Source organism: Nelusetta ayraudi, unplaced genomic scaffold (assembly GCF_046127955.1).
Source record: "Nelusetta ayraudi isolate G7.1 ecotype Tasmania unplaced genomic scaffold, CSIRO-AGI_Nayr_v1 ptg000090l, whole genome shotgun sequence".
Classification (NCBI taxonomy): Eukaryota; Metazoa; Chordata; class Actinopteri; order Tetraodontiformes; family Monacanthidae; genus Nelusetta; species Nelusetta ayraudi.
The window spans coordinates 3047661-3074265 of NW_027466140.1; the positions used below are offsets into that span (position 1 = coordinate 3047661).

At 42.3% G+C, this 26605-nt stretch overlaps 4 protein-coding genes across 5 annotated transcripts in view; 2 read left to right on the plus strand and 2 right to left on the minus strand.

Annotated features, from left to right (window-relative positions):
- The window catches only part of LOC142901852 (ras-related protein Rap-2c), a 114910-nt gene that overhangs the window by 38133 nt on the left and 50172 nt on the right, over window positions 1-26605 (plus strand). The window lies entirely within an intron of this gene.
- LOC142902003 (protein RD3) lies at window positions 1246-2929 on the plus strand. Its single transcript, XM_076046764.1, has 3 exons — window positions 1246-1402; window positions 1733-2040; window positions 2495-2929. The coding sequence occupies exons 2-3, from the start codon at window positions 1733-1735 to the stop codon at window positions 2850-2852; spliced, it is 666 nt and encodes a 221-aa protein (XP_075902879.1). The 5' UTR covers window positions 1246-1402; the 3' UTR covers window positions 2853-2929.
- Window positions 3933-9626, minus strand: stx5a (syntaxin 5A). Of its 2 annotated transcripts, XM_076046762.1 has the most exons (12): window positions 9503-9626; window positions 8376-8586; window positions 8070-8140; window positions 7846-7901; window positions 7677-7747; window positions 7432-7548; window positions 7230-7286; window positions 7052-7133; window positions 6059-6145; window positions 5811-5914; window positions 5553-5674; window positions 3933-5216 (listed from the first exon to the last, which is right to left on the minus strand). In XM_076046762.1, exons 2-12 carry the CDS (start codon window positions 8436-8438, stop codon window positions 5057-5059), a joined length of 990 nt encoding a protein of 329 aa, XP_075902877.1. In that variant the 5' UTR covers window positions 8439-8586; window positions 9503-9626; the 3' UTR covers window positions 3933-5056. The 2 variants fall into 2 exon arrangements, with proteins under 2 accessions (XP_075902877.1, XP_075902878.1); XM_076046763.1 differs by lacking the exon at window positions 6059-6145.
- On the minus strand, window positions 12572-26226 carry vegfba (vascular endothelial growth factor Ba). The gene is made up of 8 exons (XM_076046530.1): window positions 25062-26226; window positions 21307-21358; window positions 21022-21218; window positions 20867-20940; window positions 20734-20769; window positions 18999-19082; window positions 16662-16973; window positions 12572-16463 (listed from the first exon to the last, which is right to left on the minus strand). The coding sequence occupies exons 1-8, from the start codon at window positions 25137-25139 to the stop codon at window positions 16442-16444; spliced, it is 855 nt and encodes a 284-aa protein (XP_075902645.1). The 5' UTR covers window positions 25140-26226; the 3' UTR covers window positions 12572-16441.

A 26605-nucleotide genomic window follows, 5' to 3' on the forward strand; every position in this document is an offset into this window, starting at 1 on the left:
ACATGTCACGGAATAACGTGATCCCGAGCCCTGTTTTTTGTTTATTTTGTTTATTTTTTTATTTTTAGCGTGGCAGCAATGCGCTTCCATATTTGACAGGTTTATTATGACAGATAAAACTTTTGCACCCTCTTTCAAAAATGGTGACGTCTTATGCTCGTGTAAGGCTTGTCATTTCCTGTTTTATTTTGAAATCCTTGTCGTCCTAGGGTTTCTGGTTACTTCCTTCTTCCTGTTTGTTCTCCCTCCAGTGTGATTTTCTGTTCCCGCCCTGAATGTTTGCACCTGTGCTACATTACATGGTGTGTTTCTATAGTTGTCTACAACTATATAATGTGAAAAACATTTCTTATTCTAAATCTAAATAAAATAAATAATGCTTCATCATTCAACTTTGTATTATATTCGGAAAACTTAATATCCATAATTACTGAATTTGTGCTGGAATGATCAAGAATTCAGGCATTAGTTACTGCTAATTTATGAATGTGTCACCGTGAATTCATGCATTAGTTAAAATGGGTTCATGTGCGTGTTAGCGTCAATTCATGCACGAGTTACTGGTAATTCAGCTATAATTAGATTATAATCAGTATAACCAATCATTCTTCCAGGTAGGCTGTGGATTCGATTGTAATCTGGGATTTGGTTGGCTGAGTGCTGAGTGGTGCGGAAACCCAGTAACTAGCCCTCAGTTACCTGCCATACAAATTCCAACTTGTCAGTCTGTGTCAAAAAAAAGTGTGAGTAAGATTGTGTTGGCGTTTATGTAATACTTGACAAAAACTGTCTGTCAGTGATGATGAGCCTGAGGGCCTGTGTCAGTGAACAGGATAATAGTACTGTTATCAGACATAGTGCTATTTTTTAGTTCATACTTTAGCTCATAAAATATCAGCCTGAAAACATGTCAGAAAATGTAAAAGTGGCTAAAAATTCAAGCAATGTGTGAAATCTGATAATACTGTAAGCCCTTGTAGGTTTAAATTATATATATATATACATAAATATAGCATATAAGTATATGTAGTATATATGGTATATTCAAATAAATGAATTGATCAATTTTTGTGTAATTATTTTACATGCTGGCATGTACAACCCCACACTCATCAATGTGGTGTCCACTCAGAAGGGGAAGCTCATCTCGTCAGAGACATTATTAATACAGGATTACATGTATGCTCATCCCCCAAACACACACACACACCACACTGTGAGGGCTCTTCACAGAACTACACACAGTCTGCCAAGTATTGCCATCGGTAGCAAGACAGTCTGAATAAGAGGCTGTGCTTTGCCAGCACCACCGAGGGGCTTTCATTATTTTCCAGTGTCCATGGAGGTCTCATCTTGTCGACTGGAGTGTTAAGCACTGCAACCTTTTTCACTATAGCGTAAGGTAAGACAGAAAAAAATTGGTGTGATTATATTACCCTAGATTGTACTATTGTATTTGCTTTGATTTTATGGTAATGTTGCCAAGATTTGTTAGAATAAACCCCTTATTTTTAAACATAAAAAAACAAAATTAAGATAATTATCAAGCTAATATTAATTTAAGGTGGCTTCATTACCTCAGTGTTTTGAGTCTTATTTACTAAGGGGTGACATTGGTTGGAAGTAAAACACTATAAGTGGTATTACATGGAAGTAATTGCAGGATAAATATAACTCAATTTGTGTAGGAATCGAGACGTTCATAATTTATAATGTTGTCCTCTATTTTCAGATGTTTCCTTGGTCAGCTGTCTTCTCCCTTGAACCCAAAGTGCCTGGCCAGCGCAGCACTGAGGAGCTGGTCACCAACACTTTGATGCTGGAGTTGGGGGCAATGGTGAAGCGCACTGAACGCATCCGTCTGGAGTGGGCGACGGAAGGCCGACGTCGACGCCGAAGCTCCACCACCACAGTAGACTACAGCTGGTTGGCCAACAACCCGACCCCACAGTCCTATGAGCTGACACCCAACGAACTGCTGGAGCTGCAGGATCTATGTGCCAAGATCCCTCCTGTTAAGTGTGGCCCTCTAATTGTCAGGTGAGAAATAAGAGATGAATAACGTTAGATCGGACACAGTTATGGCACCTATGATAAAAAGTCAACTTCACAATGCATGATACCAGCTGTCCCTAAAACAGACAAGGACATTGAGGTCGAAGAAAAGCAAAGCGAGAAGTTAAAATTACTGAATAAATGATGTTAACAAAAACGGTCCCCATCGGTTTCCTGTTTAATTTTGTCTTAACTCTTTATAAGTACACCACAAATATCTTAGAGGTTTATTAGTCTCTACCTAATAATTTCAGCCCCACATTACCAAAACTAGAGCTCTATTTTTTAACCTGTAATTCTGTGGATCAGTCTTGCATAACCAAAAATGTTTTGAAAGGTGGGTGCTCTCAAAACGAAGGCCGAACTCCTGGCTGGGAACATCTCCAACTCTGGTGGTCAAAGTGGAAAGATGAAATTTTACTCCTTCCTTTCGGTGCAGGTTCAGGAGGTTGGTGTCACAGATGGAGCCCGACGTCCATGAGGTTCCTCGGCTTTTTCGATCCGTCCTACGTGACTGCATGGATGAGACGAACACAAACGAAGAAGTGAAGGAAAACGTCTTTGAGAAGCAGCAGCGAAGCAAGAGTCTATCCTTTGATACGTTCCGCACCAGGCTTCGCTCAGGGCTGCTCTTCAAGGGCGGAGGCAAGATGGGCTCCAGGGGAAATTTGCAGCAGGAGGTGGAGTGGTCCGATGACGAGGATGGAGAAGAAGAGGCCATCAAGGCCAGAGCCAGAAAGGGAAGGAGCAAGAGCATGCCAGAAATAGGTCCTATAGAGCAAAGTGCTCAAGCTTGAGTGATAGGAGGGATGAGCAGAGACACAACAGACAGTAAATCCAAAATCAATGGGTTGTAGGATGTGAAAACATGTAAATGTAAAGCGGAAAATAGTTTCAAAAATCTTATTTTGAATTAGCGGAACATGTCAAATTTCAAATGAACTTTGATTTGGTCATCCCTCATGGAATAAAACGCTTCCAGAAGATCAAATCAACAATGACTTTATAAAATAAAGTGTGAACATACTGATGTCTGGTGGTCCAAAAGAAGCTTTCATTTCATTTTTGTCTTCTGCATTTAAATTGTTTTATTAAATAAAATAATTTATTTTTTGATGTTTCATGCTATGACAGGGCAAAACTAAAGCCAATCACTTTCATTTTTGCAAAAAGATATTGAAGCAAACAAAAGGTGAACCAACGTTCCAAATGAATATATTTGGTTTACCTCTTCAAGTGTACTCTGAAGGAGCGTTAATGTGTCTATTGCAAGTCTTTTATGTAACAATGCCCTTAGCCAGGCTAAGAAAAGAAAGATCTACTGCAGAGGAATTTAGGTAATCTTGTTGGGAATGCTGACCTTCACATGTTTTGGGTGTTCTTTAAGGCAAACAATTCACCCGCTGAAACACAACTATTGATGAATCACCAAGATCTTGGAAAACATGTTATGCAAGAGCTGTTTTGCCAGAGTGCAGCTGTACCATCTTTTTGTTAATTCAGCAAAGTTTTTAACCAGCTGTAGTTATTGGTTGGTGTCATGGTGCACAATAACTGTTCTCACACAGCTGTATTTTCAGTTTCAGTGTAATCAAGTTAGAAAACCTGTTAGTCTTAACTCCAGTGTTTTAGTCCAAAGTTATTTGGAATATTTTTAGGACCATTCAAGACTCCTGACAAACACATGGACGTGGAGTTTGAAAATGCTTAATAAATGCAAAATGTTAATTCCATAAAACCTCTGTGGTGTATTTGAGTAGAATGTATGAGACAAAAGTGCATCTGCTCATCACTCGTCTGTTTACTGGCTTTAGCAGGGTATAGCTATTTATATCATCGCTGACTAATCCTCTTATCCTGAGAAGACCTCAGCCTCGTACGCCAGCAACCCATTATTTTATTCATAGGAACTCTCTTATCCATACATTATCGCTATTTGCACTTTATACATTGAAATCAAGGCATTTGGCTAAAAAAAAAACAAGGGGAAAAATTAGAAGAGTGTGTTTTTTTTCCCTCTTAAAAAGCTGTGGTCATTTAAATAACATCTTGTACGACAGAGAAGAAAAACAAAGTGAACACATGTCCAACCAGACACTTCAGGGAATGTCGCTGATCATGCAACTTCATCAGGAGGACGCTCGCATCCAGCCCAGCCCCTTCATAAGCACTGGTCTGAATCTCAGCTTCACCAGTCCAGTCCCTCTGCATTGTTAACACTTCAAGCGTTAAACTTGCCTTGTGGCTGACAACCAACCATTTGTATTTCAAACGGCTGTGTTATTTCAGTTAATATGAACATACCCTGTAGCTTGTGCCAAACTAATACCAGCTGTTCTTTTCAACTGGTCTTGCAGCTACAGAACCCGAACTGTTGAGCGGTAATGGTGTTCCTTCTGTGTCACAGTTCCATTACAGTACCAATTTGGCAAATAAACTTAAAAAAACAAAACAAAAAACAAATAATTGACTGAACGGTATTAAGAGAAGAACTGGTGGAAGTGATACGTCCATGCTTGTCAATTGAAAAAAAAAGAAAAAAAACAAAAACAAATAGGAACCAAAAATAATAATCTTGGGTTCAACACTAGTCCAGTTGTTTGGCTTCTAAACAATGAGTCACATGTAGAAAAGAGAGCAAACAAGATGAACAAATCAGAATTAAAAAGACAGTTTGGAGAATCAAACCACTGAATTATCATCATCTTGATTAAATGTTTGAAAGTACAACATGGAGCAATCTCTTGCTCTCTTTACAAGGAGGGGACTTTTAGATAATATACTTTTATATCCAGAATGACATCTTCATTTTTCACTGAAATGAAATGTCAAATTAAGGTCAAGAGTCTGTGGCTTGTACTGAAAAGTCTTCCGAGTCCCTAGAGCCTCCATTAAACAGTCACTTTAATAAAGACTTCGGTCCTTCAATTTTGTTTTGGGGATTTGTCGTCTCAGTCCATCTTTTCTTAAATTCTCCCTCCCTGCTACGGCGCACTTCTCTTCAAGCAAAGAAGACAACAAAGACGATGAAAAAGACGACGAGGACCAGAAAGATCTTGATCATCAGCCAGCGGTTGGAGGAGACGGACTGGAAATATTTCAGGATCTCCGTGTGTGCGGCCTCCACATTGAGCTGGGTGTCTTCAACGTTGGCGTCAATTCTGGGAGGGGGAGAGAGGAAGTTCACTGAGGTAGAACATATCTCATTCTTGTTTGTTTTTCCACTCAGCATAATTTTTCTAATAGTTCCATCTAATCTTGGATTAAAAGTGGAAGAATTGCTTACATACAAATGTCAATAAAGGATGTAATTTATTTACTTTATTACTACGACTTTATTGCATTGAAACAGTTGGCAATGAAGCAACCACTTCAATATTTATTTTTTTTTTTACGGATAAAGACCCTAATTTGTCAATCAGACATGACAAACATGTCTTCACAAACTCACTTCCTTTCCTTTAAGACATGACACACATGGCTTCCCTCTTTCTTACCTCTGAACGGTTTCCTCTTGCTCCTTGACCATGTGTGCAAGCTGCTGGAATATAGATCCAAGTTCCACAATGGTGCTCTCAATATTCTGCATTGTGTCTGCCCGGCTCTGGATGTACGAGTCCTGTTAAAAGAAAAACAGCAAAATTTCAGACAGACATTTTGCAGTAATGACAGAGTAGTAATATTATATTTAAAACAGAGAGTACTGCATTTGTATGACTGAAAATATGGAATATTGTCCATTAATATACAAATACCTGCTCATCAATGAGCTGAAGCTGCAAGGGATTTCCTTGAGAGCCCATGTCAATGACTGCGTCGCCCATACTCCTGGACTCATCCTGCATCAGGACTGAGCTCTCTGCAGAGAGACACAAAGCAGAGCACACACACAGTCGCACATGCTCGAAAAGGTCAGATGGAAATCCACACAGGTATAAAAACAGTGGCACAGTACAGTAGCTAGTTAAACCCGCTGGGAGAGGCAAACTTTCCAGGGAAATACCTTTTAAATTTGAGGGTGCATTGCCCTGGTAGTCATATCGTTGCTCACGAGCTGCATGCGGCTCCTGGGCCCCTTTTTTACGGCTCCCTAAAATATTTTTTAATTTTTGCATTACAGACCATATACAGTGATGATCATGCAACCCCGTTACAACACTGGTGCCAAAAAACACTGCCAGTCCAAATGTTTTTGAACATCAATGACACTTATGAGTGAATTGCAGAAAGAAACAGCAGAATCAACAAACAAACATTTTAAAAATTAAATTTAAAATTGTTATTGGTTGAGTAATAATAAAACATTGAGAAGAATGAGATGTCATTAAGTGACAACAATTTGAAAATAATTGTATTTGGGAAGGGCCCCTTATCAACTAAAAAAAAAAAAAAAGACAAAAAAATCAAAGCATGCACGATTAAACAAAAACTGTTATTGAAATTATATTTGAAGTGCCAACATACAGCAAAACAACACAATTTAGATTTAAATAAAACAGACGAATGACACGTAGGCTGTTCATAAACACGGGTCTGGCAATGTAAAAGGCACAGAACGCAGATGAGCTTGCTGTCCTGATTAAAGGGTCACTGATTCGGCTCAACCATTTAGCAAAAAATTGTCAGGTGAGCACGAGCTGGATGTAGCACAATACCGCAAAGCCAAGAAACAATAAAGGTGTGTTCACTACGCTGGATTTTAAGATTCTACCTTGAGATCGTCCAGATTTGAGACGAGGAGTGATGGGTTATCTTTTAAATTAGAAGAATTATTTTGTGAAGGACAAATGAACCAAGTAGGTTCTGGTGTGCAGAAAATTATGCCTTTCACACGGAAAGGTTTCAACCATATTTAGCCAGAAAACAGTGAAAACACCTCTATTTACCTCAACATGCATCCGGTACCAATAATATGCCATTCTTTAATGCCAAGCTAAAAATTACAATGCCACAATAATTACAAGGTTGATGCTGCCAAGAGGCTGATGGGACTTACTGAAGTTGTTTGCCATCAGGGGAGATGTTGAGACAGGGGGCTGGGAGAACTGCTCTCTCCTGCTGCGCTGCTGCTTCAGATTCTGCAGTGAAGGGAGACGATCAAATAAAATGTGCATTTATCCCAAAATATTCATTTTTATCCTTTTAAGGACAGTTTATTGTTTCAAGCTTCCTACCTCTGTTCTAACTTCGAGCACTGATTTAAAGTCGTTGGACATCACGGCCAGTTTAGACTGTGAAGACAAAGAAAACACAGAACAATTATTACAAACACGAACAGTGTAACATTGTTTAAATTTACTGTACTAGTACCAGTTTACTGTCCTTACACTTTCAGTTTCATTATTACTGTACTGGGAATAAACTCTTGCTAAATACCTGCAAAGACACCACAATGGTATTAGAGTGGCTCTGGATGTGTCGTCCACCTGGAGCTCCACGGGACCTCACCAGGTCCTGCAGCTGTGCGATCTGTTTGTTCAGACTGTTGATGTCCTGCAAACAAACACATGGTGGAGGAGGATTTTACTTCTGCAACCACAAGATTAGTTCATCCATGCATACAAAAAAAATAGAACATCTTTGGGAATCATATGCAATGGCAGGCTAACAATTAGACTCACTTGTTTAATAATATACGTCAGCTCCTCAATCTCCACGGCCTTGTCATCAAATAGAGATTTCCTTTTGGCCACTAAAGCAAAAAAAAACAAAAACAGCAAACCAAATCAGCACTTGGAATTCAGCAAGCAAATATTATTAGAAAACATTTAAAAAAGGATGTACACTTACAAATGGTGAGCTTTTCCAGTTTGGCAAAAGTATTGCTCAGGTCTTTTCCAATTCTCCTAAAGGAAAGAAAAAATACAATATTTAAGGTCTTTTAGTTAATACAGATAAAGATAAATCTTTCAGTTGGGGGAATGTTGGGAAACCAACACCCAGAATCAATATCTGAAATGGAAAACAAAACATCCATTTATGAACTTGAATAATTTGTGTACAGTGTTTCTTACTTTGACATAACTGTGAAGTCGCTGCGCTGCCTGAGGGCGCTGAGAGCCGGTTTGGTGGGCTGGACTCCATTCTGCCACAGGGGGAAAGACATGTTTGCACTTGATGTAATTTGCCAACATTAAGCTGTGATATGACGTTACCATCATATTAATCAAGGTGAAAAGCACGTGTGTGAACTGCTGTGACATGATGTGGATTTCAAAAATGAATAATGGCCAATGACCTGAAGAACCGTTTCATGTTTCTCAGAGTCCATCTACTAGAACTGGGCAATGTGAAGGTGTGTGTGTCCTGTGTCAACGTACTGGTCGGCTCTGAAGAGATTTGCAGGCGGACTGGAACTCCGAGGTCCGGTCGCGGCACGTCATCCTAACCCCAGTCAGACGTCACCAGCTGTAGAATAGGAAACCTCCGCCCAAGTAGGTAAATACGAAGAGTGTCAGGCCGGTGGATGAACTCACTGCCAGAGTGGAGTCTCCTTCAGTGTTTTCTTCTTTAATAAGCATACACACATGTCTGTGGTGAAGGAAGGACATAGTGGACGTCAGCTTGAAATGATGAGACGCAGTTATTATAAACCCTTCCAAAAACATGACATTATTCTTCCCATACAGCCCAGTGCCCGGCAATATTTTTCATGAGCCAGTGATGAAATATAACGCTTTAATTTCACATTAAAGTGTGGCATTTGTCTGAGGACAACACACGTGGAGGAAGGCGAGTGCAGTTTGTGTACATCCTCTTCACCCCCGGAGGCAACCATGCAAAGCTTCGAATCAAAGCAAACACTGACTCTTGAGAAGTAAAACTCAAATCGAAAGTTCCAGCACAGCAACCGATTACACGTCCGCTGCCATTACACAAAGTGAAAGAATAACAGAACAGGTCCTATTTGGCTGACAACACCGAAATGTTTCATTTTTATTCAATTATAACAAGCCCGACGAGAACATAACACATCTACAACATTTCGAGTACCACCTGATATAAGAAATTATTTACTCAGGTATGAAGGTCCACTAGTAGTGTTTGGGGCTTTAATACGTTCAGCACAACTAGGCTAGAAACGACTGGATGGGGCGCAGTGATGTGTTGCCGTTAGCTGTAATACTAGCACGATTAGAAACATATGGACACCAACCGAATGGCAACACAAGGAAAATAAATAGTCAACCGCTTAAATTATGCCAAGGCAACGTTTGAGACGCAGTGATTAATCATCAATCGTCACGGTCCAAACCGACCAACACGACACAGCTGATGACGACGGCCTACCCGGTAGCGGCGAACCACAGGCTAACGAAAGCTAACGAAAGCTAAACTGGCTTTCAATACGATCTCTACTCGCGTAACATTGATTAAAATACAACTAAAGCGAACGCCGTGATATTAAACACTACCAAAACGCGAATTTCGCTGTGTTTCATCTTACTTGGGTGGGCATCACATCGCGTATCCGGAGCCTTCGAGGTCTCTTTAGAAAACTATTCACCCCAGCAGTTAAAGTTCCGATCCGGGTAGTTTCCGGCACTTACGTCACTTGCCACGTCTGCTTTACAGGAGCGGATAATCTGTTGCAGGCACGGTGCCCCACCACCAGATGACGCCATAGAGTGATACGTGTTTTGTTTTTTTTCTTTTTCTTTCAAATACTCCGACAAGATCGAATTAGTCTTGGTTGAATTTCGTTTATTATATGAAGATTTCTAAATTTAAAGATAAGCTCACAACTTCAGTCTGACGTTCCATTTTTTTTTTTGCACACAATAAAAACAGCGAAGGGACAATAACAATGCCTGAATATAATTATTCAGCTCAAAATGTGTTACTCTGGCAGTAGTCATCAAGAAAACTGGTCAAGAAAACCCTTAATTCAGAGAGTGACAAAGCGGGATGATTACCGGACTGACAGAGAACATGATTGGCTGGGGCCACAGGTTAGTTGACCTTCACGTATGGTATGAGCAGAAGAGATAACATCCAACGGTCTCTCTGATGTCTCCTCAGTCCTACTGGTACCTGCATCCTCCAGCTGACAGGATGGAGCATGTCCAGACCACAACTATGCCCTCAGCCACTTTACCTGTTCCATGCATAACCACAAAAAAAAAAAAAAGCACGGCAGCTGGGTTGCCCGCTACTGTCCTCTGTCTACAGCACTTTAATGCTTTATACTTGACGATAATGCACCAATATGACCCTTTAATCGTTGGTTAGTTTTGTTAAAGTCAGTTGCACATGATGAAATCACCCGAAACAAAACAAAAGAAGTCAGGTTAGTCAGAAATCCCCCTTCTTCCTGATAGGATCTCTTCTTGTGTCAGTCTTTGATTATAAGATCCGTTATTTGGACAGAAATATTCTTGCAGTTGTTCTGTCTGTTCAATGTCAGAATGCCATATTATCACTCCTGTGATGGCCTGGTTAACTACTCTGTCCCCTTCACCTCCTTCAACCTGTGAGCCAGGGTTGTAACACTGCATAAATATTTTGTTCAAAGTAAATCCCAATAACAATATTGGTTCAGTGAGAATATTATCTGTGTACCATCAACCTCTAGCTGACAGCTACTAATGGCTGCGCCTAGTTGGGACCATATCCATGTTCCCAGTGCTCTAAATTGCATGAACTATGTTTCCAGTGCCCTGTGTTTTGACTTTGTGGTCACCAGTTTAACTTTATTGTTGGCAGACACTGTCAGGCCTGTTTCGCAATGCATTTAAATGTTTTTTCTTTTTAAGTATCACTCTCTTTTTGAGCATAAATTAGTTAAAATGTCCTAAATGGACGGTCAGGTCCACATTTAATTTTCAACCCATTGACCTGGTCTTTTTTTCCCATGTAAAAAGAACTGTAAATCTTTTATCAAGGTTGATGCCCTTCAGCTGAGCCGAGACAGACAAGGCCCATGGGTCCATGCCGCTGACAGATAAAAGTGTTTGTTCTGTACTATTTTAAAAAGAAAAGTTCTTTGTATTCACTCAAAAGGTTCCAAGCATTCACTGCCATGTTAACAGATTTCAGAAAACACAGCTCTTTTTTCTCTTATGCTGCACATATTGAACTCTTACCTCTCCTCTTTAGTGTTTCCTCTCTGCCTCTCTGTCTCACACACAAACACGCACACATGGGATTGCTGATACCATCTAACAAAACACACTTGCAGGCTAGATAGTGTCCCAGTACCTGCTTCAACACAGCTGCTACCACAAAAGTGGAGAGAAAATTGTGGCTGGAGTTATTAGAAAAAACATGGTAGTGAATGGAGAGAAAGCAAGGTGGAAAAATACAGGAAGTCCTGACACCAGGGCAAAGGCAGAGAGCGGGAAAGAGAGAGATGGATGAACAGACAGACAGAACACAGCAGTGCAAAAAAGACAGACGTGATGTGCAACGAAAATATGTTGTACATCATGTCTGTCTTTTCGTCAGCACAGTTCATACAGTAACAGTTTACAGGATGTCTACAGGATTTCTAATGTGCCTTACACAATCTGATTCATCTTTATTGAAATTCATAAATGACTTTGTCCTTTCTCCCAGAGACTGCCTAATCTGGCAGCTATATTTAGTACTGGCACAATGCCCTTCCAGACAGACAGAATTGGCGGCAGCATTTAGCTCCTCTCCTTTTTCATCCACTCCTTTTCTCCTTGGCTCCCTCTGAGGGCTGATATAGGCCAGATTAGTCTGCAGCTAATATGCATCATCATCATCAATGGAATTGAAAGCTCCATAAACTCGTCAGTTCACAGCCGATTCAGATAGGACGTAATCATCCTCTTGCCCTTCCTATGACCTCGCACTGTCGGGTTAGATGATAACAAGGCAACAAATGAGCCCGAATGGCACATCAAGAGTGACCTTCATCACCAGGGACATCACCATCTTAGTCAATTCCATCACCCTTAATGCCAGACAAATCCAGAACTGTGTTTGTGTGCACCATTTACAAGGACAGTATCTCTTCTTTTCGGCCAATAGAGGCTCCATTAGGAGGTCACAGCCTTTGTGGTCACAGCCTTTGTGGTCATGCAGAGAAGATGAAGATGAGGTCAAACCTGTACTATGTATTTGGGCCGTGAATTCTTAAAAGTTTAAGGATGGAAAACTTAATAGTACATTTTGAAAGTAGTACGTTTACCAATATGTGAAATATATAAGACATAATATTTTGCATATAAATGAAAAACACAAGTACGTGCCATAGTAATTTTCCATCACAGTGCACAGGGCTGCACACCTTTGCATTTGAGCAGCTTCTGACTCAGCAGAACACACAATGGGGGAGAGGCAACAATATTATGTCTCATAACACCAGTTCACATCACACACACACACACACACGCCGGTTCTCTGTGGCCAACTCCCAGGGTGTCATGGTAATCAAAAGGGGCTGTTTTTCTTTCATTAATGCCAAATAAGAGATTACAGTAAAGGGATGAGCGACACTGGACCAGGAGAGCAACGTGGATAAACAGGGACAGGAAGAAGACAGTGATTTATATGAAAAATAAGACATTTCCTTTAATGACATCTGTAACATCACGGTTGTATCCTGGTATCATTTTCAATATACTTGACAAAGCAGTACACACTCTCATAGGGACATTGGAGAAATAATCAGACTTTCTTTTATACTAATACAACATAAAACTGCATTGATCTCTACATACATCATAATAGGGCACAAATGGTGTAGCAGCAAAAAAGTAGTTTCTTCTTTATACACAGGCTACAGTAGTATAGAGTATTTGCAGAGAGATGGGTCAATGCAAAGTACGGCTAAAATGGCTTTACAAATACATTTCTAGAGTATGCACCACATCATACACAAAGTCACCACTGGATATGAAAGGTTATATGACGTTACGGTATATAGTGTAGGAAGGTGTCTCCGTATACACAGACACAGGAGCCTAGAACAGGGTTACCTTCACAGAACGATGAGGACTGTGCAGATACAAAGCACACTGCATGTTTGATACTGACTGGTATATCGTACTTGTTTGCAATTATAGTAGTATTTAGCTGTACTGTATATCCTAAAGTGTTCTTACATTATAACAGATGTATTTGCTTTTACTGCCGAGAACCAGAGCTTCAAAATAAAAAATAGAACAACTTTGGCGACAGGAAATAAAACCATGATCCCAAAGGTGAGGAGAATCTTCTGTCAAATGGTCACTAATAAAATATGTTGAGTATTAAAGGAGGACGTTATAAATGAATTAAGCTGCACTGGAAATGTTCGAAAATGATATCTTATTTGTTGAGTCATTGTCTGAAGATTATCCAGTTGAACAGTGGCATGACGGGCCAGCAAACCTTACCTTAACTCCTCACCTGTCCGATAAAACAGGCACAAAGGATTTCACTATATAAAACTACATAAAACAGTTTGATTACAATTTTTTTCTGCCTTTTTAAAACTTTTTTTCTACTCTTATACACAATTTCCCAGATTTTCTAAAATGAATGTTCCTACTGGAGCCCTGAGCACCACAACTCTTTTAGGTGGAATGTTTTTGAAAAGTTGCTTGGAAATGGTAAATTGTTTGATTGGCAAAAGAAGATAATGGCACAAAGCTGCAGCTATGAAAACCTACTATTCAGTTACGGCTATTGGCTTGATGGTGTCTCACTTTTTACTACAAAAGATTATTTCTTTAATCAAGAAACTTGGCTAAAACAAAAGCTCATTATTTTAGCTTAGCATAACAATTTAGAATTGGTCTGGGTCCATCTAAAATCCACCAGGCCAGTTTTTCTTTATTCTGTAAAATGTTATAAAATAAGAGGAAGAAGAGAAAAGCTTGAGATTTTCCTGCTTTCAAGCCTGCACTACATTTTGATTGTGGAGTGTCTACTGGTTGCAAATGTCCAGTGCCATTGAGTAATTTGGCACAACCACCCCCCGTGCTGATAAACAAAGACTTTGGGTTGAAGAGGAAACGGCAGAGGGTGTTTTAATCCACCTTTAGACAGAAACTCACTGGCAATATCCCCCTATTTTCAGTCTTTGTGCTGTGCTACTTCAAATTAGGGATTCTCGTTTACTCTACAGGTATGCTGAAGAAAAATTTCAAAGGCCAAAAATTTAAACTTCAACCACGATAAGAACATGTCTCTACATCCACATTGTGACACAGTGTCTCGGTCTGGACTCGCAGGGGAGCAAGTCAGTTTTCCTCTCAGAAAAGACACTTCCCTTCAGATTACCAAAACACACAGCGAAAGACTCCTATAGGTCTAAACCAGTGACAAAAACTACCTGTCTGCTGCAGCTCCACATATCCACACTGAAGACTGTACTTATTGCTAAATGTATAGTAAATATAAAAGCTATTGTTATCATAAAAAGAGGTCAGAAATAACACAGAGTAAGTAACAACAATACCCTAACACTTGGTCATTAACACATTATGCTACAGAGGTAGTGATTGAAGCATTGATTGACGGTAATAATCAACACTGAACAATGGACTTAAGCAACTAAAGAAAATAATCTCATTTTAGAAGGGTACATATTCAGAGCTTGTCACACTCAGCCGAGCTGAAGCACAAGCCAGCGAGAGTCTGGGGAAGGAGAGTATTCACATGAATCATGGGCTCCTCTCAGAGCTACTGTTGATGCTGAGATGTTTGTGTATGTGGCTGACGTTTGTGTAGCTCCAAGTGCCACGTGTTGCCATGTCTGGGCAACGCATTCCATCCTGCCACACTGACTGACAAACTGCTGCAAGGCCTCGTCCTCTCTATGTCGGCCACACTTCACATCCCTCCTCCCACTCGGGGGGCCGAGCGGCCGCAAAGCCGACGTGAAGATTAACGGTGAGATTTAGCCAGAATATAAATAAGTTACGTTACAAGTGAATCACGCTCTCGCCATCTTGTGCCCCGCAGCTAAACTGGCCACGATTCCTGGGAATGGCTGTTCGCATGCGTTCCGTGCTCTGAGGACAACACTGCCCCGCTGATTGTTTGAATAACACATTCTAATGTATGTGGTCTCCCTTCCGTGGTCTGTGTGAGCGGGCTCTGTGTAAATCCAGGACATTTGAGTATCGGTTCAGACGCTGAGTGTGTGCCTAGCTGGCCACCCAGTGTGACTCTTTATGCAGGCGGATTAAAGATTGATAGAAACAAAACAAAGACACATTCTGCAATATAGAGTTTTTTGTCAATCAATGACGCAGAGCTATAAAATGACACACAAACCTGCGGCCTACGACACAACATGAAACGGGGCGGTAACTCACATACATAAACAATAGACGTACACGTTTGCATACTCGGTACAGGACAAACAAAAAGCTTATGGCTACCTGCATTCATCTCACATTGCATGTGTGTGTAAATATGCACATTTGCCTGCCACAACGCAGAGCGGCAGAGACCGTGTGTGTGTGTGTGTGTGTGTGTGTGTGTGGGTGTCTGCTTTTTCACAGGATCGTCAGTGTTCCCGGTAATTTGAGAGTGAATGTTTGTATGTGAAGCAGTGGACAGCCGCCAGGCCTCATTATTGTCATTCTCCTCACTGCCTTAAAGAGAGGCAAAGAGAGGCAAAGCGGCCCGCTTTCAATCCAGGAGCTGAAGAAAGGTGGAGACAAAGGGCCCAAATTAAACAAATGCTGGAAAGCAGCTTGGAGAGCCAGCCCATGGTCATGCGCTTTGAATGAGAGAGAACGGCTGTGGGATAACCCATCGGGGTCTTTCAGTGGGGAGACCACACAGATACACTCCGTCCCCGGCATTCAGTTCAACTATAAGTCCACGCACACTGGGGTGCCGATTTTATTTGAGTCCTGCATCAGTCTAGGATGTCTGAGTTGGCTTGTGGTCATATATATAATCCACTGCAGTTGCTTTTCAAATTTTCACAAGAAAATTGGGCCCCAACCTCCTGCTGGAATCCGCTTGTGCAGTTTACCTGCTACAAACAACGAAACCCAACTTTCCCTCCCAAGGACAGCAGTGAACAATCCTCTTCATGTCCATGGCTCCTGTAGAGTGTAATTCATGTGTCTGTTGATGTCTTCTCATTGGTTCAACTGCAGAACAGAGGACCTCTAAGTCTTCCCAAGGTCATCAAACATCACATTGCCTTCGCCATGTAGTTTGTCGACATAGATATGTGAGCTACCAGATGTTACGCCGGTGGAGCAGGAAGGTGGTAAGATGTGTGGCTACACATACAGAGATCTTCATGTCATGTCATCTTAAAAGGAATTTGTACCCGTTCCATTTTCTTCAGCACGATGCACTGGACCTTAAAGTGAGTGTTCCATGGCACTGATGCTGAGTGGTAGCAATGAATCCGCAGGAACTGGAGGAAAGAGGAAGGTAAAACTCAAAGTTGGTGCGCACATCAAGTCCTCATGGCCTCACACCTGGAGGAAGATAAAACAAAGACAAAAAATAAGGAATCATCATATAACAAAATAATCAAAAGAAGTGAATATCTTCAATAAGCTACATCCTTGTCGTAAAAGTAAACTTTCCATCTGAGAGCCCATCTCTCCATCCTGTCACATCTTTACACGAAAAGGCCAAAGCAGACCTTAAAGTACAGTTGCATAAGGTCTGACCTGCAGCGCTTAGAGTTGAGCGCTCGGCCCCTTCGGCTGCAGCTATCAGCCTTGATCTTGCAGTGGCACTTGCAGGACGTCGCATCCAGCAACCACTTCCTTCCTCTGCAGGGGGGACATGGGACGCTCTGTGATTGCAGCGGCGAGGTGGAAGGAGAGGAGGGAGGGCTGGAGGACGAAGGAGAAGGAGAGGGAGTGACAGAGGGAGTGGGAGAGGGAGATGGAGAGATGGTGGTGGTGGTGGTGGTGGGAGGAGGATGAGGTGGGATAAGTAGGGAGGATGGGGGCGAAGGAGTCGGGGGAGCATGGTTCCTGAATGGGAAAGAGAGACAGAGAGATGTAAGTTGTTGCGGTAAACTTCATTAAATCTGCTCAAGCATTTGCTAAATGTAAAAAGTAGTTTGATATATTCCTGTATAGGAATAACATAACAGTAAGAATTATTTGTGTCTGTAAGTGTGTGTAGAGTCTAAGAATATAAAGTGGTGAGACATTTCACTTGTAAAGTGTGTGAACCATCAGAAATTGAGATGTTTCCATCTGAAACAAAGAGGTAGACTGCCTGACCCAATGAGTTACATCAGATAATATAAAATTAAGAATAAACCACGACAGATATGTGTTCACATCAGTCGATAGGTTCTTTAACCGAACCAATCAGCTTCCTTGTCAGTACCAGTGGGGGCAGCTCTGGCCAAGAATCATCCAGTACCCAGAGGATCAGTGGGTTTATTCCCAGCTCCTCCAGTCCACATGACACGATACGTTTTTGTGAACAACACTTAACTGAATTGCTCCTGATGGACCGGCGTGGCAGCCCCCATCACTAGTGCGTGAATGGGTCAATACAAGTTGTTGTGCGTCCTGACCACTCCAAGCGCTTGGAGTGGCCAGGGTGCTTGAAACACGCCATAGAAGTGCAGTGCGAACTAATTACCCATCAGCTTTCTCTAAAGATGAAGATGCGGGAAGGAACTGCTTGAAGCTAATGTGAAACACCCTGATGAAAGATTAGGGAGGAGCAGAAACTACTACAAGTGCTAAACAGTGGGCGTTGCTGAAAAGACAGCCGTGGAACTGCATGACATTCCCGCATTAATAGCATGACATAAAAACAGCACCAAAAAGTTTTCAGTGGACAACATTGACTGGCTTTGGCAAGAGTTCCATTAAATGCCAGAGGTCAAAACAAGTAGCTAATCTTACCGTGCCAACCTTTCAGAATCCTTTTCTGGAAGGTTTTTTATACATTATTTTAGAGGATATATATTAACATATTTTAGATATTAAGAAACATCACATTTGTCTGCTTGCACAAGACAGAAAGATGTTGCCCAGTCACCTTCCAAGTTGTACATCCTCTTTCTGAACAGCAGCTTTGGGCTTTGGGAACAATCCACCTGATATGCCATTTTACAGGACATTAGCTTTTATAAATAAAAATTGTAGCACAGAATAGGTCTGAACTAGCCATGCACAATGCAGAACGTAGGAAGAAAGGTGTGATTCATGTGGGACATTGTCTTCTTTTGCTGCTAACACACTTTCTGTTCTGTCCGCTGCTCTTCCTGTCTGTTACCATGGCTATAGTCACTCGCTTGCCTCTGAGGGTCCTCCGTTCTTCCTCTGCACTCTGAGTCTGAGAAAGTTCTCGACGTCACTTGGTCCATTTACTGGAGCTGGTCCTGCCTTGGTTCCCCCCCGGGGGCTGGGAGTCTTTATGAAGCTACTTAATGAGGCAGAGACGGGCCATCTTTGTTCAGACGCTGATGACCACGCCTGCCGCTGGCATGGACAGACCGACTGGCATTTTGGAGCAAATTACGCAGATTTCACCCCTGCCAAGGTCTGAATAAAGCTGGTTCTAAATGATGGATGGGTGCTGAGGGACGGCACCCCTAACCGAGTCACCTCTGGCCCCAAGGGGCCGGAAATGACTGACAGCTAAGTGAAGGGGAAGGGAGAAAAAGTGGCGAAGATGGCCTCTAACGTTCAGGGTGGCGTTACAATGTACTGAGGAGGATAACAATCTAACCTCACCTGCTCAAACACATCACAGCTGACTGGAACAAATTAGCTTGAAAAGACAATTTTCCTCTAAATCTCATTTCTTTCTAAACAACCTGAATCATAAAGTGTATCTCAAACAAATTCCCACAGAAAGAAAGATAATTGTTGATTAACTACATTAGTTTAACCAACCCATGTGTAACAGAAGGGGAGAGAGACCTTGAGTGCTTAATCTGTTGATTTTTTTTTCACAAAGACACCGACATCAACCTAAGGCTGAAACTGAGCTACAAACAAACATTATTGTGGACTGATAACTCAACATACGTAGTGCCGACGGCTCCACTTGTCCTCTGTCTGGACTTCCCTCTTTGTTTTTTCTTGTCGTGTCTGGTCCACTTCAGATGGGGCCTGGGAATATCAGACAAACAAGATAGCATCAAAAACAAAGTCTCCACAGCCCCTGAGTGAATAATATCGGATGTGCCCAAAGTACAAGCTGATATTTGCTTTTCCTTGATCATGTCCATGGAAATCTGGTTTGCATTGAGTAAAATGAGCGTCTCATATGGAAGAATCCCATGGTTGCCTCTTTTTTTGACAACCTTCGTGAAGGAACAACGATGAATTCTTTGTCGTGCTTGATAACAAGGTTGAAACAATGTTTGGTCTTGAATCATAATGGTCTAGGTGTCAGGCAAGTATGTTCTCCTCACAGTGTGTGAGCAATATTGCTGTAGAGTAATGCACCAGGCACAATCTGGATCAGGACCGGTGCTTTGAACAGGAAGGCATGTCAGCCCTGAGCTTTGCTTTATCTGTCTTTATTCTGACTCAACATCTGTGTGTCTCTAATCACATCCAATGAGCTGCAAACAATAGCAAACCACAATTTAACTACAGTATGTCAAATAATGGATGCAGCGCTAACCAGCTTAGCCTTGAGTTCATTAGCAGAACTGAATGACTCCAGTGGATTCATGACCCTGCTCTGAGAGCCCTGCAAGCGAGCACATGGCAGGGCAGATAAAATCATCGCTATGGTGACAACAGGATGCGGGCCGTCTCATGGGACACTGGGAGAGAGTCACACAGATGCTAACTCACTGAGGGGCACTCACACGTAAACACACAGGGGCAAATATTCGCACACGGCAGAACTTTCACACACATTCGCAGTGCAGCGCTTGCGCAAACACGGACGACCTGAATGCGCACACACTCGTGTTGACACTCAGCAAAATCAACACAATCATATAGAAATATGAAACCTAAACACCAGTGAAGAAACTGTCCACGCATATATTGGAATCCTTTATTTATGTCCACTTCCTAACAGGAAGCCGGGGGACATAAACATTGAAGATGCTATCACATGATTGTCTAGATAGCCAATCATCAGGAATTCAGCAGACATGTTCCTCTCCGCAGTGTGTGTCAGGATGCTCTCAACACAACTGACGGAGAAAAGTTTTGTTTTCATCTTACTGTGTCCAACCTAAAAGCCGAGACTTAAATAAACCACACAGATGATTATAATACTGATTTTCCTCAAGTTGGTATTGTTTTTAAGTTTATTTAATCTATGCAAACCCAATTACTTCTCCAGGAGTTTCCTGTTAAACTGTTATGCTCTGGCACAATGTTTAAGGTTCGTTTGTTAAGGGGTAATAAAGCCATGACGTTTTGTGGTCGTGTTAATCTTTACTGTGTGTAATTATATCTAAAGCAGACCATAAAGATCTGCTTAGGTACTCACATTATTACTGGAGTTATGGAACTATGACGTTGGATAGCTAAAGTCCCAACATTCCAAAACAACAAAATATCTCATGTTATGTTTGAGCGCCCCTGTTTGTTTGTTTTTTCAACTTTTCAAAGATGTATAGAACCACCAGATTTAACAAACAGGAAGCTGTAAATGGTGAGCCAATCCAGCTGGAGATCTTTTTTTTTTTTGGATATGTGAGGTTGCGTCACTGGAACCCAGGATGATGAAATGAAGTAGCTGAAAAATGACTACAACATGTGACCTTGACAGGAGACCCAAACTGAAAGTTACCTTGTGGTTGGCGTTGGCTGAAGTGGCTCTCTTAACCTGCACAAGGATACAACAGACGGCGTCAGCAAAAAACAAAAAAAGGTGCAGTGAGGCTGTGACACTGCAGTCGTACCGAGAGCGGTTGATTTATTACCTGCACTCACACTGGCTGTGCTCGACGAAGGACAGCTCGATGAGCTCGTGCTTCATGTAGGAGGTCCTCATCAGCTGCGTACAGATCAGAAAATGAACTGTTCAGGTCAACTCCTCGACACCGAAGCAGTGAAGTTTGCGTGTCTCGGCTGATACCTCCATGGTGAGCGTGTTCGTGAGCAAGGGGACGCACTCCAGGGCCTCGTCGGTGCAGCAACCGCCGCATCGCCTCAAAGACACGCAGGATGGGACGAAAAGACTATGCGTCTCGCCGGGAAGCTCCCGCCACACCTCCACCAGGGTGTCCCGAGGCTCGCATCCACTTCGCGAGTACACCTCCAGCCACCGCCGCACTGGTGAGGACACGAGTTTGCACATTTGCTCACTTATTCATCAGCCACCTTCGTTTCAAGTTAGAACGGGCGATAAAAGGATGCGTACCTTCTCGCCCTTCCCTGGATTTCGGAGAGTCTGCCGGCCGCCAGTGAGCAAGCTTGAAGGGAGACACAGACATCATTGATAGCATTTAGGTGAAAAGCATTGCTTGAGTGACTTTGAGGTCTCCAGGGTAGGTTGACCTCTCAGATAAGATTGGAGAAAATATACAAGTAGAAGTTAAAACACAACACAAAAATGAGCAGACTTAGAAACCACAAATAAATATATATGATATATATATATTATCAGTGCATAAAATTGCAAATTGCAAATAGCCAAGATTATTATTTTAATCAAGAAACTACTCCTCCACCCAGACTGAGCAATTGCGCCGGGGCCTTGCAACCTCCTGCTAGACCATAGCAGTAAAATTGTAAAAGGCTGCCGGTGCATATCGACAGATCAAAGTGTTTCCTGTTAATGAATACCACACGTTGCACCTGGCATTTGAACATTAAAAGCTCTGCACTGCACGGCGGTAAAAGACTGGGGGGACGACCAAAAGCTCTGAACCTTGATACACAGATAAACCTGCAAGGGTGACAGCAAACCACTAAACCCCATTTTCAGCTCCATTATGAGCTATTTCCTGCACAGCGGTGCATTATTATGTTTCATCTGGTGCTTTTTTTGGTAAGGCTTACACCTGCTTCTAAAGATAGTCTAAAAATATTGTCCAATGCCTGAAAATAATGAGAGCAAATGCAACTAATCTTCTGTAAACTCAGAGTGTCTCAGGATGTATGGTTTGGAAGAGCCAAATCATGGCAACATGAGGCGGTACAAAGCTAATATGTGCCCCATATTTAGTTTAGCTGCTTGCAAATTCTTTTTGCAATCTCTTGAAGAAAACAGTAGTTGAAAACACAAATGTCCTGATAAAACACTTCAAGGTGCCTCAATAAATAATAAGTTTCAAAGGAAAAATATTGTAGCCTTGTCCAACTTTAGTTTTTTAGTGAGGTAATTACAGATGAAGCATTACAAAAGCATTAATTTATACTCCATGCACTGCTATTCATTAGTACTCGCTTTGTCCTGTAGCCCACTGAAGAGAGACTCCAGTTTTTCAATTTTACAAAATTGTCGGAGGTGATTCCCCTAAAAACGTTCAAGATCAAATTAAACCACTATTCACAATACAAACAAATAAAGAAGTTCTTGAATCAATACATTTCTTGAACTGTGATAAAAAGATGATATAATTCATTTTTACCAAACAAAATAAATTTAAAAAAAAGTGTATCTGAAATCAAATATTTTGAAATAAAGTAACACTTATCTAGCACAGTGAAGGATTTCATTTATGCGTCTGCATCTCTGACATCCCTAATAAGCCAAACTCACACACACTCACACACACATAGCAGTAACTGGGTCTGTGTTTGCACGCCTGAGTGTGTGTCTTTGTGCAGGACAGAGACTGAGAATAAAAAAACAAGGCCACATCTAAGGGAATGTAGACTTTGCCCCCCTTCATACTGATCTACCCCTTTCTACTCACACTCACACACACCCACAGACACACTCAGAGTTGCATATTCTGTGCGAGTGTCGCTGGGCCATAGGCTAATGTGTGACTGGCGGGATGTATCGTAGAGTAATTGTGTCTTTTTTTGTATCACTTTGAGACGAGGATAAGATTGCTTCCCTTTGGCAGCCATACAGTCAAGACGCTGGCACACACAAACACGCGGTCCTGTGTGTGATCCCAATGCCATCTGCTCCGCTATCAGTGTCTGTCTAGTGTCAAACACGTCTGACTCCCAAAGCACACTGTACCCGCTGTCATCACTACGCCAAGGAAAGGATGACGGCCTTTTTTTTGCGGTCGAGACAAGCTGTCAGAGCGACAGGGTGACTCCCAGATGAGCCACAGCAGCCAGTCAGCAGGTGCCCACATGCTATGGATGCACGTTGCCATGCACCGTGTAGTGTCTGGGGTGATACATCATTAAAGCATCCAAGTGCAAATTCAGGGCAGGATCCCACAATGCTGGAAAGCACTGCCTGTGCCTGATAAACGTCTGCAGACATAAATAAAAGACCGGCCCATGCAGGTCTCTCTATCCACTCTCCATGTGTGTGTGTGTGTGTGTGTGTGTGTGTGTGTGTGTGTGTGTGTGTGTGTGTGTGTTCCCATATGTGAAGAACCATCCTTACTATCACATGGCAGAATTTTGCAGGTGCAAAACCCATGACTTTATTAATGCGTTGTGGTTCTGCACCACATTAGGATAATCACTCTTTGGTTTTAAGGCAGAAGGAATTTAGCATTACAGCTGCTCTTTGCCAAACTTATCCGGTCTTTGGCAAGATCCACAAAATCAGCTTTTAGTTTACTTTATGAGTATGGCTGGCAGTTTGGGAAAAGACTTCTCACCCACAACTAAAGCAGAGGGCTCATGCTATACCACCCACTCGATTGTAAAAGCAATAAATTCTTCAAAAAAAAAACAAACATTGTTATCTGCAAGATACAATGACCATGAAATTGCACAGACCAAAAATCGCAAATTGACAAGCCATGCCACAAAAACGTTCAGTGGTAACTTTCACCATATCATGTACAGACTAAAACAGAATAAAACAGACAGATAAGTAACTGTAGACTGGTGGACACATTTTCTCAACCTTGGACAGGCTTGACAAGGCTGCTTTTCTTCCCTTCAGTGTATGCAAATGTAGGTACACTAAGTGAATTTCTTCCAACCAACACCAAGAAAGCAACTGATTCCTAAAAAGTTTCAAAACAGACTTTTTCAATCAGACTTGTGGTCTTGATATGCTGCCATACAGTTGACCAGATGTATCACCCCATATTTATGAGTGACACAGGATAAAGGCTTTGTTTAAAAAAAAAAGAAAGAAAGAAAGAAAGTCTACCGATCTAATTTTGTTTTTGACTTTAGTTAGTTTTAATTTTAATAATTTGAAGTGCTGGTAGACTTCAAATGTTATATTACAACTGTGCTATAATGTTCCATGTGCCTGCATAGACATGTGCAAAAAGTGATCACTTGTTTTTCAGATAGACTAAAGACAAATATAGAGCTTAATGTAGAGCATGTGAAATGCAGTTGCTTCACTGGTTCAGAAAGCAAGTCATGCTTTAAAAATAATACAGCAGCAAATTCCAGCAATAATGTCAGGGTAAAGCTTTTATTGACTGTTGTTGTTGCCGCCTGTCAAGGGGTGGCGGTAAGGGGTAGGGTAGGTGGCGGGTGTAGTTACAGGGGGGCCCACCCCAACCCCCGCCTGCTGGCACCACTGTGTCCTGCAGCCCTTTGATACCCGGTGAAACAGCAGCCCCAATTCTGCCCTGGCGGAGACTATTTGACAACATGGCAACCCAAATGTTTGTTTATGGGGGCTTGTAACCACAATGCCTCAGCGATTTGAAATATATCATCCCATAAACGCAACATGCTGTTTGCTTTGTGAGTTATATTTAACACTCCGAGAAGCCAATTAGCGGCACAGAGTCGCTGCCAAGTCACCACACGCGGTATCTCACGTCGTAAAAACCCAGCGGCGGTATTAAAAGCATATTTCCCTGTCAATGAACCCCGAGTGACAGGTGTCAACGACCGAGAGCGCAACTCAGTCAAGAGTCCCACATGCTCAGCACCAGAACCAATGCATTTGCAATTCATCGCTAAAGGCCAATAAATGCCCCCCAAAATATATGTGAGTGAAATCAACCGCATGGGTTCCCGCAGGTCGTGCGAGTCATTCGGGGTCAGATGCATACATACCTTCGCATGGGACGTTGGAATTCTGGCGAGGAGGAGGAATTGAAACATTCCTAGAATAACTTGAAGCATAATCCCCATTGTTCAAGAGTTCCAAGGGGGCACGTTAAAAAATATATATATATATTTTGGGGGGCCAATCCAAAAATGAATGGTGGTGCGGGGGGCCTCTCCGGCCGATCGGCGATCAGTCGTCCGGGAAATAGAAGTAGAAACGCGGTTGTCACTCTCCAGTCTCCCCTCCTCGATAAGATCCCCAAGGTGGCATCCTGCTCCGAGCTCCGATGGCAACTTTGTCTTGTTGAAGCGAAGAAACGAAGGACCGACAAAATAAATAATAATAAAAAAATAAACCCTCGCAGCAATAACAGTTTGTTAATTGAAGAAGCTCCGGGGCAAAGCTGCTGTGTAAAAATAACGCCACTCCTCCCTGCGCGCTAATTTCAACATATAGAGAGTGAATGTACAATCCGCTAAAAGTGTCCTTATCACATCGTACCGCGCTATCATAACCTTGAAATCCAGAATTATTTTTTTTTTTTTTTTTTTTTTTTTTTTTTTTAAATTTCTGAGCAAGACTTGTCTTGAACTTTGAGTGGCGCCCTCTTGTATCCTATCCCAAAGCACCGACGTCAGTCCGCTGGTCCGGATCCCATGCAGCCGGTCTGTGGTGGGGGGTCCTGGATGGCGTGATCAGAGGAGGTGGGCTGGTGGTGGTGGTGGTAGGGGGGTCTCATCCAGAATCCTGCCGAAACGTGGTGCGATCATTCAATCCTCTGCGTTGGCTGGAAGGGGATATCACGTCACCCGGCCACGGGACGCTGTCTGCGTGGACGATCTGACGCTTTTGTCCAACACAGTGCCGCATATCTCCTCTTCTCCTCCTCCTCCTCTTCTCCTTTCCTCTCCTCCTCTCTCCGGCGCGGTCACTGCCTCTCCACGCTCCCGGCGAAAACGTGACGTTTTCCTCTCAGGCGCATCTCCAAACCGTGCGTTGTTCTTCCTTGATCCTCAGAGCGAAAAATGAAATGACGCGGCAAATACTCTCCGCTGACATGGCAGCGCGACTTGCAGAGAGGCCGGCGGAGCAGCAGCAGCAGAAGCGGCAGGGGCGGCAGCAGCAGCAGCAGCAGCAGTGTGCATACGGTCGGAGAGGTGTAGGGAGATAGCGGTCTTCTTTTGTTGTTTCCTCATTCCCTTTGCCCTTGACACGCACGCAGCGTAAACACTGCGCTGCCAACTTTTTTTCCCTGCCCCAAACCGGTCAGGCGCACACAGGTGCATCACTGGTTCCCAAAGAGGTTTGGGTCGGTATCTTGAGGGGCCCTAACCATGTCGAACAGGGTCAAGACTGCTGCTGAGGACACACTGGGGTCTTGACATCATTATTACAATATTCTTATTTGTATGTATTATTGGGCGAAACACAATAATTATTTGGGCATTTTCGTAACTAATAACCCAACATGTCCAATATTGACAGGTGAAGGCATTTACATGAATTGCGCACACACACACACACACACACACACACACATAGTCGGTCA

Coding starts and splice junctions, on each gene's coding strand:
- stx5a (XM_076046762.1), bottom strand. CDS start 8,438: ATGACGTGCCGCGACCGGACCTCGGAGTTCCAGTCCGCCTGCAAATCT. Junction 7,287..7,431: donor CCATTGTGGTGTCTTTGCAG/GTATTTAGCAAG, acceptor TTGTCTTCACAG/TCTAAACTGGCCGTGATGTC. Junction 5,915..6,058: donor TGCACCCTCAAATTTAAAAG/GTATTTCCCTGG, acceptor GTCTCTCTGCAG/AGAGCTCAGTCCTGATGCAG.
- LOC142902003 (XM_076046764.1), top strand. CDS start 1,733: ATGTTTCCTTGGTCAGCTGTCTTCTCCCTTGAACCCAAAGTGCCTGGC. Junction 2,041..2,494: donor TGTGGCCCTCTAATTGTCAG/GTGAGAAATAAG, acceptor CTTTCGGTGCAG/GTTCAGGAGGTTGGTGTCAC.
- vegfba (XM_076046530.1), bottom strand. CDS start 25,139: ATGGGGATTATGCTTCAAGTTATTCTAGGAATGTTTCAATTCCTCCTC. Junction 21,359..25,061: donor TTCCAACGTCCCATGCGAAG/GTATGTATGCAT, acceptor TCTCCCTTCAAG/CTTGCTCACTGGCGGCCGGC. Junction 19,083..20,733: donor CAGCCAACGCCAACCACAAG/GTAACTTTCAGT, acceptor TGATATTCCCAG/GCCCCATCTGAAGTGGACCA.